At 40.9% G+C, this 13,808-nt stretch overlaps 1 protein-coding gene across 1 annotated transcript in view; it reads right to left on the minus strand.

Annotated features, from left to right (window-relative positions):
- The window catches only part of LOC138439799 (ATP-dependent translocase ABCB1-like), a 102,186-nt gene that overhangs the window by 20,263 nt on the left and 68,115 nt on the right, over positions 1-13,808 (minus strand). Inside the window, exons 6-8 of the mRNA XM_070292395.1 lie at positions 8,282-8,318; positions 5,799-5,990; positions 5,244-5,415 (exon numbers count right to left, since the gene is read on the minus strand). Of these exons, the coding sequence (XP_070148496.1) occupies positions 5,244-5,415; positions 5,799-5,990; positions 8,282-8,318 (401 nt within the window). The remainder of the gene's footprint in view (positions 1-5,243; positions 5,416-5,798; positions 5,991-8,281; positions 8,319-13,808) is intronic.

A 13,808-nucleotide genomic window follows, 5' to 3' on the forward strand; every position in this document is an offset into this window, starting at 1 on the left:
ACGTGCTCAATCTTCAACACATCGTTTCCTGGCTTGGAGATCAATTAGCTGTTTTATCTACACGAAGTGTGTTGAAATGTGATTGGAATTCTTCTCAGTTTTGTATAACACCTGTACCATTTAGCATGAGTGAAGGATGGGATAAAGTAAAATGATCCTTGACTGGGCATCAAAATCTCACTATGGAGATTATGGACCTGGAATGACAAATTTTGTGTACTTTTAGCAGGACTTTACCTGGCATTACAGGGTCTGATTTGCTGAAAAATCTTTAAGAGGGAATGAATAATTTAAGTCCATTAGGGCGTGTATCCTCACTAATTGGGACTACCTTTGGGAACACTGTGTTTATATTACTTTTATGTTGTGTTGCTTTTCTAGTCTTCTAGCGATGGCGGAAAGGGAAACAACTAAAGCGCGAAGCAGAGAAGATTCAGTCCATGCTACAATTTATAAAAGCAAATAAAAAAGGGGGAGATGAAGGGTCATTGCAGCCATAATAGGATAGCAGAGATGTGCCTGCAAACGGGTCTCTCTGCTTGGGCTGAACGTGCTTGCAAATGAGGCGTTCTGCCAAGGAGTCTGGACACAGCCTTGAGTTTAATGGTCCCTTGCAAACGAGGGAACATTCCCTTCTTGTGATAAGAAGAAAGAAAGGGCTCTGGACAGACTCTGCAGTAGACACAGATTTCACTCCGCTTGCTGTACGATAACATGTATGCACCTGCGCTGTACTGAAAAGGCTTATTCATGCAGTCTGGAATTCTGCCTAGGGGGCTTTATAAAAATAAATCACAATTAGTTTTGCGCAGCTTTTTTCCTCCGGCCGGAGTGGTGTATTGTCTGTCTCTTGTGTGTCTCGTGTGTTTTGTCTTTGTGTCATTTCACTCACAACAAAGATCATTATACAGTCCAGTGGTTTTGAAACATGGTTGCTTATTAGAAACATATCTGGAACTCTGGAGGAAAAAAGCAATACCTGGGCATTGGTAGTTTTCAAAAAATTCCAAGATAATTCTAATATGTATCTGGATTTTAAAAAGGGATTACAGGTTTTTCTATTTAATAGTAGTTTTGGTGATTTTTTTAAAACTATCAAATTTTGAGAGTTCCTTATACATTAGGTAAAGACTAATCCTTTGTCAGATATGTGATGTGCATGTTACTTTTTTCCCAGCTTGTAGCTTGTTTTTTCATCTCCTTTACATGGTTTTCACAGAGCAAGAGTTCCTGCTTTTGGGGGAAAGCAGATAAAGTCTTCCTTCTTCTAGAGGAGATTGTATAAAATTGGTGTCAATGCCTCTTTAAATGTCCAGTAAATTTTTCCAGTAAAAGTGGCCTGTGCCTGGAGAATTCTTTTTCAGGAGCTCAGAACTTACTGAATAGATTTCTTTAATCACTATTTCATCTTAGTTGTTCTGGATATCACAATATTCATAGGTGACATAAAAATCTACTGGTATCAACATTTTACCACTTATCATTTTGGGTTCAATCTTCAAATATGATTTAGAAATCTCCTGGGAAAAGAAAGGCCCAAAAAAAAGAGAAAAAGAAAGGCTCAAATTCCTGCTCTTTCTGTTGTTCCTTTTCCCTTCCTGATGCTCCAATATGCCTTGTATCACTTTCCTTCTGTTTGAAGAACTTCATTTAGCCAGTCTTTAATATGAGGTATGCTAATGGAAAGTTCCTCTATAGTCTTCCATGATCTGGGAATGTTTTTATCTCCCCCATCATTCCTAAAAAATACTTTAACGAAGTATCCCCAGTTGACAGGTCTTTTAAGCACTTGAAAAATAATTTGCCACTTCCTTCTGGTTTCAGATAAGAAATATATTGTCATTCAAATTGATGTTCCCTGTAGGTAATATGCTGTTCATCTTTAGCCAATTTCCACTTTTTCTGTCTTTAGTTTTCAATGATTTAACTATGATGTGCTTTAGCATGGATTTCTTTGGGTTTATCCTGTTTGAGGTCAGCTTAGCTTCTTGGAGCTGAAGGTTTGTCTTTCACAAACCTTGGACATTCTCAGCAATTATTTCTTCCAATGTTCCTTCAGCCTCACTCCTCTCCTTTATTTTGGGACTTGGATGGTCACAAATGTTCCACATGGTACTACTGTCCCACAGGTCCCTGAGGCGCTTTCATTTTCTGTTTCATGCTGGGCGACTTGTATTATTCTCTTTTCAGTCCACTGACTCTATCCCGTCCTCTCCACTCAACAAGAGTAACCCCTCCATCGTGACTTTTGTTCTACGGTTGTACCTTTCAGTTATCTAATTCCATTCTGTCCTTTTTTCTTAATTCCTTTTTCACTGCTGATATTGTCTATTTCCTTTTGTTTTAGGATAATTTGTAATTGATTAGTGAAGCATTTTTCTGATGACTATTCCAAAATCCATGCCAAACAATACTGACATATGAATTGTATCAGCACTTGTCAGTTAAGTGTTTTCTTCTCATTCAAGTTGTGATTTTCGTAGTTCTTGGTATGACAAGTGGTCTTCTTTTAACTATATTTTGGGTGTGGTGTCTATTATGTCAGGAGACTCTGGGTCCTATTTAAAGTCTTTTACTTTAGCAAGCAGTTACCCTTTGGGGATTTAGCATATAATTCTTAACCTACTTCTGTGAGTTGTGGGTCAAGCAGCAGTTTTACATTCAGAGTGTTTGTGGTATTAGTTTCCTCAGCATGGTTTGTCTCCAGTTGCTGGGGCCCTTGCTTCTGCTACCTGAGGGCGTGAAAGTGTCCTTAAGGTTGGACCCCCTCATGTAGCAGTAGGATATGGTAGTTTCCCTTCCCTTTGCCCCCTAACTGACCCAGTGTCTCTGGGCGGGGTTAGACAATTGCACGCAGAGATCAAAAGAGGCTTTCTGGAGTAGGAAGCTTGCTGGGGCCAAGCCTCTTCCTGTTCTGCCTTCTTGCCCCTTTGCCTCTGACTTATAGAGGAGAGCCTCAGAATCACAGGAACAAAGCAGCTTCCTCTACCGGGCCTCATTTCTTTTTTAATAAGACTGACAACCAGACAATTAACCTAGATGTCCAACAGCATGCGAATGGATAAGAAAGCTGTGGTACATATACACAATGGAGTACTACTCAGCTATTAAAAAGAATACATTGAATCAGTTCTAATGAGGTGGATGAAAATGGAACCTATTACACAGAGTGAAGTAAGCCAGAAAGAAAAACACCAATACAGTATACTAATGCATATATATGGAATTTAGAAAGATGGTAATGATAACCCTGTATGCAAGACAGCAAAAGAGACACAGATGTATACAACAGTCTTTTGGACTCTGTGGGAGAGGGGGAGGGTGGGATGATTTGGAAGAATGCCACTGAAACATGTATATTATCATATGTGAAATGAATTGCCAGTCCAGGTTCAATGTATAATACAGGGAGCTCGGGGCTGGTGCACTGGGATGACCCAGAGGGATGGTATGGGGAGGGAGGTGGGAGGGGGGTTCAGGATAGGGAACACATGTACACCAGTGGCAGATCCATGTCAATGTATGACAAAACCAATACAATATTGTAAAGTAATTACCCTCCAATCAAAATAAATTAACTTATATTAAAAATTTTTTTAAAGAAAATATTAAATAGTATCTGAAGTAATGCACAATTATTAAAAGATTAACTTACTGCTTTCCCCCCTAACTTAACTAGAACAAACATCAATATATTTTAGAACAGTTTTTCAGCAAATACTGATATGAAGAATCTGCCACCTGCCTTGCCTAACATGCTAGTAAACAGAAAAATCAATTAACACAAAGGCTTTTGCCAAATATTTCAACAGAGATACAGTTTAGCCACCAACAATACCATTCAAACATTGCATTAGTATGAACAATAAATTAATAAGAATTCTCAGAACTTCAATTTCTTCCTCTGTTAAAGGAGATGATATCTAAACTTTACAAGAACATGTATTTCATGCCTTTGAAGAAGAAGATAATATGATGGAATGAGGGGGAAAATATTCTGTAATATTCTATAAACTTCTACTTCACATGTAGAAAATATAATAGCTAAATATTGCAAACAGTGTAACTAACATTTACTAATTTGGGGGGAGATTAAGATATGTTGTTATTTTATATTCTGAAATTCCCTGGGATTTTTTAACCTAAAAACAGTGGAATCTGGGTAACAAGGTCCTATTGTATAGGACAGGAAATGGTATTCAATAACCTGTGATAAACCATAATGGAAAAGAATATGAAAAATAATGTATATATATGTGTATCTGCATTACTTTGCTGAGCAGCAGAAATTAACACAACACTGTAAACTAACTGCATTTCAACAAATTTTTTAAAAAAGAGAAAAATATATATATTTGCCTGACACAGTAGATATTTAAAAAAATGGCAGTTACTGTTTATAATAGCAAAACAATATCCATCCCACAGGGTTAAATTTTCATTTTGTGTTAGGCTTGGGTTTGCTTGGCCCTCCGTTATTTCACATCCTTTTGCCATGTGAATGTGTAGCTCTGTCTCTCATTTCTCTTTTTCTCTAAGAAACTACATACCAGGCCAATCTCTCCACAGCCACCTACACTTACAGGAAATCAATTTAGAATGAACACCACACCCAGTCTCAAGAGGAAGGCCTCCCTGCGGAGGTGGGGAGGGCCATTTGCATTGCTTTGCTTTCAAGACAGAGAGGGAACCACAGACCTCAGATGTACGTGCATAAGGGGCTAGAAAAAACCTCTTTTTAAAAAACTGTCTTCACAGCAATGGACTTAAGTATGTATAAACACAGAGCCATTTATAATGCTGACAAAACTGTTCTGCCAACAAAATAAATAAAATCTACAAAAACACTGACATCAATAATGGTGACTGAATGGGACTTACGTGTTAGTCACTGAACTTGAAGCTCTGCTTGTGAACGTGGTACTGTCTACCGGGGACACAGCTCTCCGAGAGCCGAGCATGCCTTCTGCATGAAGGCAGGGAAGGAGACGGGAGAGCTCCATCTTTCCCTTCCCCCAATAACAGCACAGACTCTGGGTGGGGACAACTCAGTGAGCTCACATCTGCCTATTCCCACTGACTGTGAACGGAAGATTTAACACCAAGATTGAACAGAAGATTTAACGTCATCGTCAGTGTCGGGGTCATCATGTGACAAAAAGAGCCTCTACTGGAGGAGCTGTGGGGTGTTTTTTGAGGGTGGAGACAGTTTAATAGCCTGGATTCACAGGCTTCACACCTACCTTTGCCCAGATGGCAGCTGACAGGCCAAGAACAGGACTGATGGCCAGAATCACAAGGGTGAGCTTCCAACCTTTTGTAAATCCTATTATAAAACCGGTGAAGAATGTCGCCATTGCCTGAAAGAACATTCCGATTTTGTCACCAATTCCTTCATTAATTTTGGAGACGTCACTGAAAGAACAGTGTTAGAAATAAACATCAGGATTATGAACACCAGAACTTTTCTCCTGAGTGTTTGTTTGTCTCAGTGGGGGGTAATCAGTTTACATCTAGGATTTTGCTCAGGAACGTCCCCAGCAAGTATCATGGCGCCGCCCTAATGCTCACTCCCACAGGATGTCTTGGGTCTGGCAAGTCCAACCCCTCATTCACTACCAGTCACGCGGGACCTCTTCATGCCCTGCCAGGGTTCTGGGAACAAAAAGACGCATGAGGCACGATCAAGACTCAGAAGGAATTTAGTTTCAGAATTACTCTCAGATTTTATGACATCACTTCCATTTTAAAAGAATAAGAAGTACATGTCAGAGTTCAACACACACCCAGGTACTTACTCTGTGAGGCGCGTATTAAGTTCTCCAACGTCATGCACGTCAAACCAGCCTATCTCCTGTTGCATGATGGCATGGAAAAACTGTTTTCTGATTCTGTGTACTTGTCTTCCAGCGTCCAGACACCAGAATGAGACCTGGATGTAAGCAGCAATAAGCACGCCAGCACCAATTCCAGAGTAATAGTAGGCGTACCTGGAAAAGAGCAAGAAAGCTGCCCACACGCCACTTTCTCATCAATGCACTGTCCCCAGCAGACCACCTGCCCTGCCCTTTTCAGTCATCTGGCAACCTCGCCCTCCTTCAAAGCAGCGCTGATGGTCAGCATCCAACCCCAGCCACCCTGGTAGAATGTCTTGGTGAAGAGTGTGCTTTCTGTTCTGGCTCAAATCCCAGCTCTTAACTGCGATACAGGCTGACTTCACCTTTCAAAGTCCCAGTTTTCTAACTGGCAAAATGGAGATAAGAACTGTAACACAGTGGGACTTCCCTGGCAGTCCAGCAGTTAAGACTCCATGCTTTCATTGCCAAGGGCATGGGTTCAATCCCTGACTGGGGAACTAAGATCCCGTATGCCTCATAACATGGCCAAGAAAAAGAACCGTAACACAGTAATATATAAGAACACTTGCGTCTGTGCCTGGCACCCAGTTAGCATGTAGAGAATGCCAGTTATTGTGAAAGACGTGAGTGGTGCCCAAAAGCATCACAGCATTAGGTGAGGTCTACCAGTGTCATCCTGCACACCTGGATTACCCCTATATCAGCTGAACACTTGGGATGGTTTCTGCACACTGGGGAATGGAAAGAAGGGACAGAACTTGTGAGAAAGTGAAACCAAGAGATGGAGATGGTCACCTGACCTTTTGGGTTATTAATCTGCCAGACAACTGAGAATAAAAAATGTTTTTATACCATCTGCCCAACTGGCCATCATGAGTTACCCTGAAATGCTTAATGAATCAAGTAGCAGGGCCCCCCAGTTTAAATTCTAACGATAAAAAGAATGAGCATCTTCTAAAACCAGACCCTTGATCAACTAGAAATGCCAAATTTATATTTCCTTATCTGAGTCTTCATACAGAAAAAAGCAAACAACTCATGTGCCTCACTAAGCAATTACTTTTTAGGTAAAAACAAACATTCAAAAATGAAATACAGGATTCCAATATTTCTACTTTTAGAAGTTCATAACTGGCCACCCTCAAACAAACAACTTGTATGAATCATGCAGAAACTATAAAAATGGTGATGTAACAACCAGATGGCTGCTGATGTCGATGCTCACAGCCTGATGTAAACATATCTCCCCCAAGTTATACCTGGTAATGTACAATGTCTTTATCAGGGAAGCTAGAATTAGAATACTACATTTTAGTTAATATATAACTCAATATTTATTATCCAAGTGTTAATGATACAGCAAGAGATAGCTAAAAAGAAGCCTCATTTAACAAGTGGAACGTGTGCTTTGAAAATAAGCTAATGTATTGTAAGCCACCAGTCTACGTTTACTCAGAAAAAAATACCTGTATTTAAGCATTTCTAAGATGATTATGGGCTCCCCAGGTGGTTCAAATGATAAAGAATTCACCTGCTACGTGGGAGATCTGGGTTTGATCCTTGGGTTGGGAAGATTTCCTGGAGAAGCTAACAGCTACCCACTCCAGTGTTCTGGCCTGGAGAATTCAATGGACAGAGGAGCCTGGCAGGTTACAGTCCATGGGGTCACAAAGAGTTGGACATGACTGAGAAACTTTCACTTTGAAGATGCTTATAAGACACTGCTTTTCATCAATATTAAAAAAGCGCCTCTCCATAAGAGTATCTGGAAGTGTTTGCTTCTCAACTTTCAAAATATGGTCAAATATGTCCATTTTCTTCAAATCTACTAGAGTACTTACAGGGTAATGTGCAATCATTTTCTTCTGAATCACTAACTCATGCCTTTGGACATGTTTTATAAGCTGTTCTGAGAGCAAACTTCAAGGTAAGTAAATCATTAATGAAAGCTTCCAAAGTGAGTTAAGGTTAAAAGGACTATATTTATTCTGGAATGCATTGCTTCATTGTTCAGAATAAGATGCTATATTTAAAAAAATCCTCTTTAACTGATCGCATTATATCATGACTAAAGCCAACCAAGAAGCAAACTAATAATACAAAGCCATTGCAAATAATGTGATTCTTAACTGCATTTTAAATAAGCTCACCTTGAACCCCTCTAATTTCCCTGTAGATGATATTCTATATTTACCAATGCATACATCAGTCTGATCCAGGCTTAACCTTCACTTTAGAGTGTTTTATGAAGCAAATTCTTTTCTTTAAGAAAAAAACCTACATTGTATCCTCCTAAAACACTAACAATGATGTTGATCCCCTCAAAAGTTTGAATCTTTATTATAATAGTGCAAAATTTTTAACCATATTACAATTGGATTAAGACAGAAAGGCTTAGCAGTAGCAGAAAAATATCTACTTACTTGGTCATTTCCTTCTCCAGCTTCTTGCCATACTCTTCTATTTATAGTACCTAGTTGATCGCAAAACAAACATACACTGTTATGTTTCTTTTTTTTTCATTAAAAATATGCATATAAATAGAACTTCCTCCACAGTCCAGTATTAATAATCTGCCTTCCAATTCAGGGGACGTTGGTTCAATCCCTGGTCAAGGAAATAAGATCCCATATCCTATGCATGAAAACTAAGCCCTCACGCCCTGGAGCATGCACGCCCCAACCGGAGAAGCCCACGCGCCCCGACAGGAGAAGCGCACGCACCCCAACAGGAGAAGCGCACCCACCCCGACAGCAGAAGCCCACGCGCCCCGACAGGAGAAGCCCACGCGCCCCGACAGGAGAAGCCCGCGTGCCCTGAGGGGAGAAGCCCACGTGGCCCGACCAGAGAAGCCCACGCGCCCCGACGGGAGAAGCACACGTGCCCCCAAAAGTCCCACATGCCGCAACTAAGACCCAACACAGACTAATGAGGGAATTTCAAAAAGATAAACATATCAAAATGAATCAAACTGGTGTCACTTAACAACTTACACAAAAACAGGTCAAACTAATTTAATTGCGATTATCTATAAGCATCTGTGCAAATCCTTTACTACTGGCTGTGTGCAACCACACACACTAAATTCAGTGAAGCTTATTTGTGAGAAGAAAGCTGCATTGATTAAGAAGCAGTCTGTCAGCCGAGATACTACTGTCCCTGGATTAAAATGTTTTATGAAATTCCACTCCAAGATGACATGGAGAAAAATCTTTTCTGTGGGCTTTGTCCTGATAAATATCAGTGCAGGCTTGACCCTAAACCATTTAGTATTTCAAACTGAACACCACATTTCTTCAGTTTTTATTTTTAAAATGTAAGATACAAAGAAGAAAGTAATAAACACCAGTGAGCTCATTATGCAGTATTAGCAGATGTTAACGTTTTAGGACAAGGTACATTTAGACTCTAACACCTCCCTCCACACACACACACACACACGTGCGTGCATGCACTAGCCACTGTTCATATTCTGGTGTGAATTTTTTTCAGATTTTATTTTCTATATGCAAGTATACACGTACATGCTTATTTTAAAAGACAGAATCACAGTTCACATTCAGTGGCCAATTTTCCATGTCAGTACATGTGTACATGGGGCCTCCCCAGTGGCTCAGTTAGTGAAGAATATGTCTGCAATATGGGAGACCTGTGTTTGATCCCTGGGTTGGGAAGATCCCCTGGAGAAGGGAACGGCTACCCACTCCAGTATTCTGGTCTGGAGAATTCCATGGAAAGAGGAGACTGGCAATCTACAGACCACGGGGTCGCAAAGAGTCAGACATGACTGTGTGACTGAACTGAACTGAATAAACAAGTAAATCAATAAATCAACAAGATAAGTGTAATAACTCATAAAAGGGAAATAAAGCAGTGATGCTACAGTAACTTTGGAGTGGACTGGGGACAAAGGTCTTTCTGAGAGAGAAATGAATGATGAGAAGCTGGGCAGGTTCTACATGGCCCCTAGCCAGGGAGGAAATGAGAGTATTCATGGAACAGTGGGTGGGTTGTACTCAGAAAGCAATGAGCAATGGGACTGACGAGGCAGGAGGGGGCCAGATCAGGTGGGCCAGGTAGGCCAATGGAAGACATATTTATTCCAGGCTATGGAAAACCATCGAGCATAGATGTGACTGTCATATGTTTATAAAAGCTCATTCTTAGGGACTTCCCTGGTGGTGCAGTGGCTAGGACTCAGCAATCCCAATGCAGGAAGCCTGGGTTCAATCCCTGGTCAAGGAACTACTTCTCACATGCAGCAACTAAGAGTCAGCATGTTGCAACTAAAATCCAGAACGGCCAAACACATTTTTTCAAAAAATTTTTAAAAGCTCCTCCTGAGAGTGTGTGGAGAACTGGATACTAGTGGGCGGGGGTGAGTGGAAGCACAGAGAGGAATTGGGAAGAAAAAGGATGACTCGGCACAGGCTGAGCTGGGACATATGTGGTGGCAACATATGCGGTGACTTCAGCCCTGCTGCCAGGTGGTCGGAGAGCCAATTAGCAGAGGTCCCCCTCCACCACTCTCAACCAAGGAGGCCTCTCTGTGAGCTGCTTTCCCCAGGCAGCCTCTGTGACAGACATCATTCACACAGGAGGATTCTCTGATCACAGACGTGAGGAAACCACTGCCTTCAATGGCCTGTCAGGGCCGTTCTGGCTCAAGAATGCTATGACTCAATTTTTCCCGTCATCTTGTGCACGAAGCTCCATCAGACACAAGCAAGAGCAGCTTGGACCTTCTGCTTAGATGATCACTCCCCTCTGGCACTTGCCTGCCACTCAGGGTGGCTGGGATCATCGCAGGTGACCGAGGTGACTCTGGGAGCCACAGTCACTCCTGGCCTGGAGAGCAGTACCTCGGAGCTGCCCTGCCTGATACACTAATATGTAAGTCCACAGGGTGGCATCATAGGGAGAGAAAAGACCAAATGAAAAGTTGGGTTTGAAGTGTTTGCTTCAATTTTAGGCAGAATTTGAAACCACCAATAGAGTGGGGGAAATACCAGAATAAAAGGCAGGATTCCTGGCCCAGGAATTCAGCAATGCTCACTAGCAAGCAATTCCATTCTGGCCACGTTGGCTCAGCTTCCTGAGCACTGGTTTCTACATCCATAATATTATGGGTTTGGGCCAGATGATTCTCTGGGCTCTTTTTTAACCTATAAAATTCTGTAATTTGGTCTCTCATTTATTCATCTCACTTCTTAAGCACCTAGAGTGGGTCACGTATTATCTATTTTCATTTTTTGCTGCTTTTTATAATATTATAGAGTTTACACTGTAACTAACCTACTTTTTAAAAAAGTGTCTCCCCCATAGTAACAACAACAACAAAAATCTGACTATTCTACACTACTACTACTATTCTAGAAAAATTAGACATATTTTAAGTTTTTAAAAAATGCACGAGAGAGTTGTGAGCTAAGTTTTATTTTAGGCAAAATGAGGGCTATAGTCTGGGAGACAGCACCTCAGATAGCTCTGAGAAACTGCTCCAAAGAAGTGGCGAGGGAAGGACAGTATATACTTAATTTTGGTAAAGGGGGAGTTCACACAATCAAGCACTTATCTTTGCAAAGGTTTTCTGCTAGTCAAGAGAAACTAACGTCACCATGAAGGAAATAAGTGCTTTTCTAGATATGAGGAGATGCAAGAACTGGGCTCCTAAGATCAAATCCTGAAAACATCTATCTGAAGACCTGTTCTGGCAGTTCTCCAGAGCACAGAGTGCCTCATTTTTGATCTCCATCCTAAACTCCCCTAAAGGGAGTAGCCATAAATAGCATAGTAATGTCTGTGGCTTCCATGAAAGCAGCCATAAATACTATGCCAACAAGCGGGCATGTCTCTGTTCCACTAGAACTTTATGTATAGATACTGAAATTTCAATTTCAAATTATTTTATAATGTGTCACAAAAGATTTTTCTTTCATTTTTTCCCAGTGATTTACAAATGCAAAAATCATTCTAAGCTCACAGATGGCGTAAAAAGAGGCAACAGGCCAGATATGGCCCACGGGCCATAGTTTGAGGCTCTTGCCTTCCCTGAAAGGCATGGCTAGCAGTCCATAGTTACTAAGGAAATGCATCTGAAAAGGATGGCTTCACATTTATAACAGGTACTGAGTGACTTGCAGTATGCCTTTCAACAACTCTAAAAACTGAGTTAGTATCACAGAGTTCTGAAAAGATGAAATGAGATAAGGAACCATATCATTACAAGTTATGAAGGTTCATTTGTGAGGAACATGGAAACATGAGCTTCTTGTTGATAATTATAACAAATATTAACAATTATTGAGCACCTTTTCATGACTAAACCCTCCCCTGTGAGCCTTAAGTGAGGAATCCATTTAATTCTCACAATCATTCTATGAAGTAGGTTCTACTGCTATCTAACTGTTCCAAAGATGAGAAAATTAAAGCATGAAAATAATCCCCCAATCGTCTTAACCAAAAAGTGGCAAAGGTGGAATTTCAGAGCCAGGCAGTCCTACACTCCAGAGCCAGCCCTTTAACTACTGGATATAGTATCTCTTAAGAAGGTAGCAGAGACAGACAAAACGTCCAAATATTCCTCTAAATTTCCCCAAGACTGGAAGAGGGAGCTGAACGGGAAGGGCTGGCAAGGAATGCAACATGAACTACATCCCCAGGTGGAAACTCTGTGATCCGAACATATGAAGATGCATGCCAAGGAGGAGCAAGTCTCCACAGCTGGACCATTTTGAGAACTTATATATGCTACTAGGGAACAAGTCAGGTTACTGTCCATCTCACATGTAAATATGGACCAGGCAAAGCCAAGACACAGTAATGGTTAGTACTCCTACTTAAAGAGATTGATTATTTTCTTATGAAAGTAAGGGCCAAATAATTTTTCAGTGATCAAGATAAAATGTATGCAAATGTTAATGCAGTTTAAAAAAAAAGACCAGCTGAACACACATCCCAATGTTCACAGCAGCATTATTTGCAGTTGCCCAAGATATGGAAGCAACCTAAGTGTCCACTGACAGAAACATGGATAAAGTAGACGTGGTGTATATATACATATACAATAGATTACTACTGAGCCACAAAAGAGAACAAAATTTTGTCACTGGCAACAACAGGTGTGAACTTCTACGGCATTATGCTAAGTGAAATAAGTCAAAAACAAAGACAAATTCTGTATAATATTATCAATTATATGTGGAATCTAAAAAAAAAAAGCCCAACAAACTAGTGAACATAATGAAAGAGATGCAGACTCACAGATACAAAGAACAAACTAGTGGTCAGCAGTGGAGAGGGGGAGAGCAGGGGAGGGGCAGCATAGGGCTGGGAGGGGAAGGTACAAAACCGCTGGGTGTAAGATGGGCTACAAGGGATGAACTGTACAGCACCAGGACTACAGTCAGTCTTTTATAATAACTGGAAATGGAAAATAACCTTTAAACATTAGAAAAAATAAACTCACACAAAAACATTTTAAAAAATAAAATTTGCAAAAGACCAATCCACACAGCTCCAGGTGCGTTTACCGTGGCCCATGTGAGCTCAGCTCTGCTAGCTGCAGGGAGCCATGTGATAGTCCACTCTTCCCAGACTGGGCCAACCTTCAACAGGTGCGTTAACAGCCCAGTATTTCCCGACTAGCACAGCTGGGTTCAGCACCGGCCCTCCATGGAGTGCATGCAGGTGCACAGCGTGGCTCGTGGAACACCTCCCACAGTTAGATCAGTGTGTGTCTGGACTGAATTTAAAAATGAGTAAGATCAATAGGGGTCCCAGATGTACATATAAAGTCGGCTGAGCTACCACAGAGCACTGAAGGATCCTTGCATTGTAAGGTGGTAACAACTCCAAAGAATATTGCTAAATTACAGCATGCATGGGAACCAATGAACAAAGAATATTGCTAAATTACAGCATGCACGGGAACCAATGAACACATTGGTT

Source organism: Ovis canadensis, chromosome 4 (genome assembly GCF_042477335.2).
Source record: "Ovis canadensis isolate MfBH-ARS-UI-01 breed Bighorn chromosome 4, ARS-UI_OviCan_v2, whole genome shotgun sequence".
Lineage (NCBI taxonomy): Eukaryota > Metazoa > Chordata > Mammalia > Artiodactyla > Bovidae > Ovis > Ovis canadensis.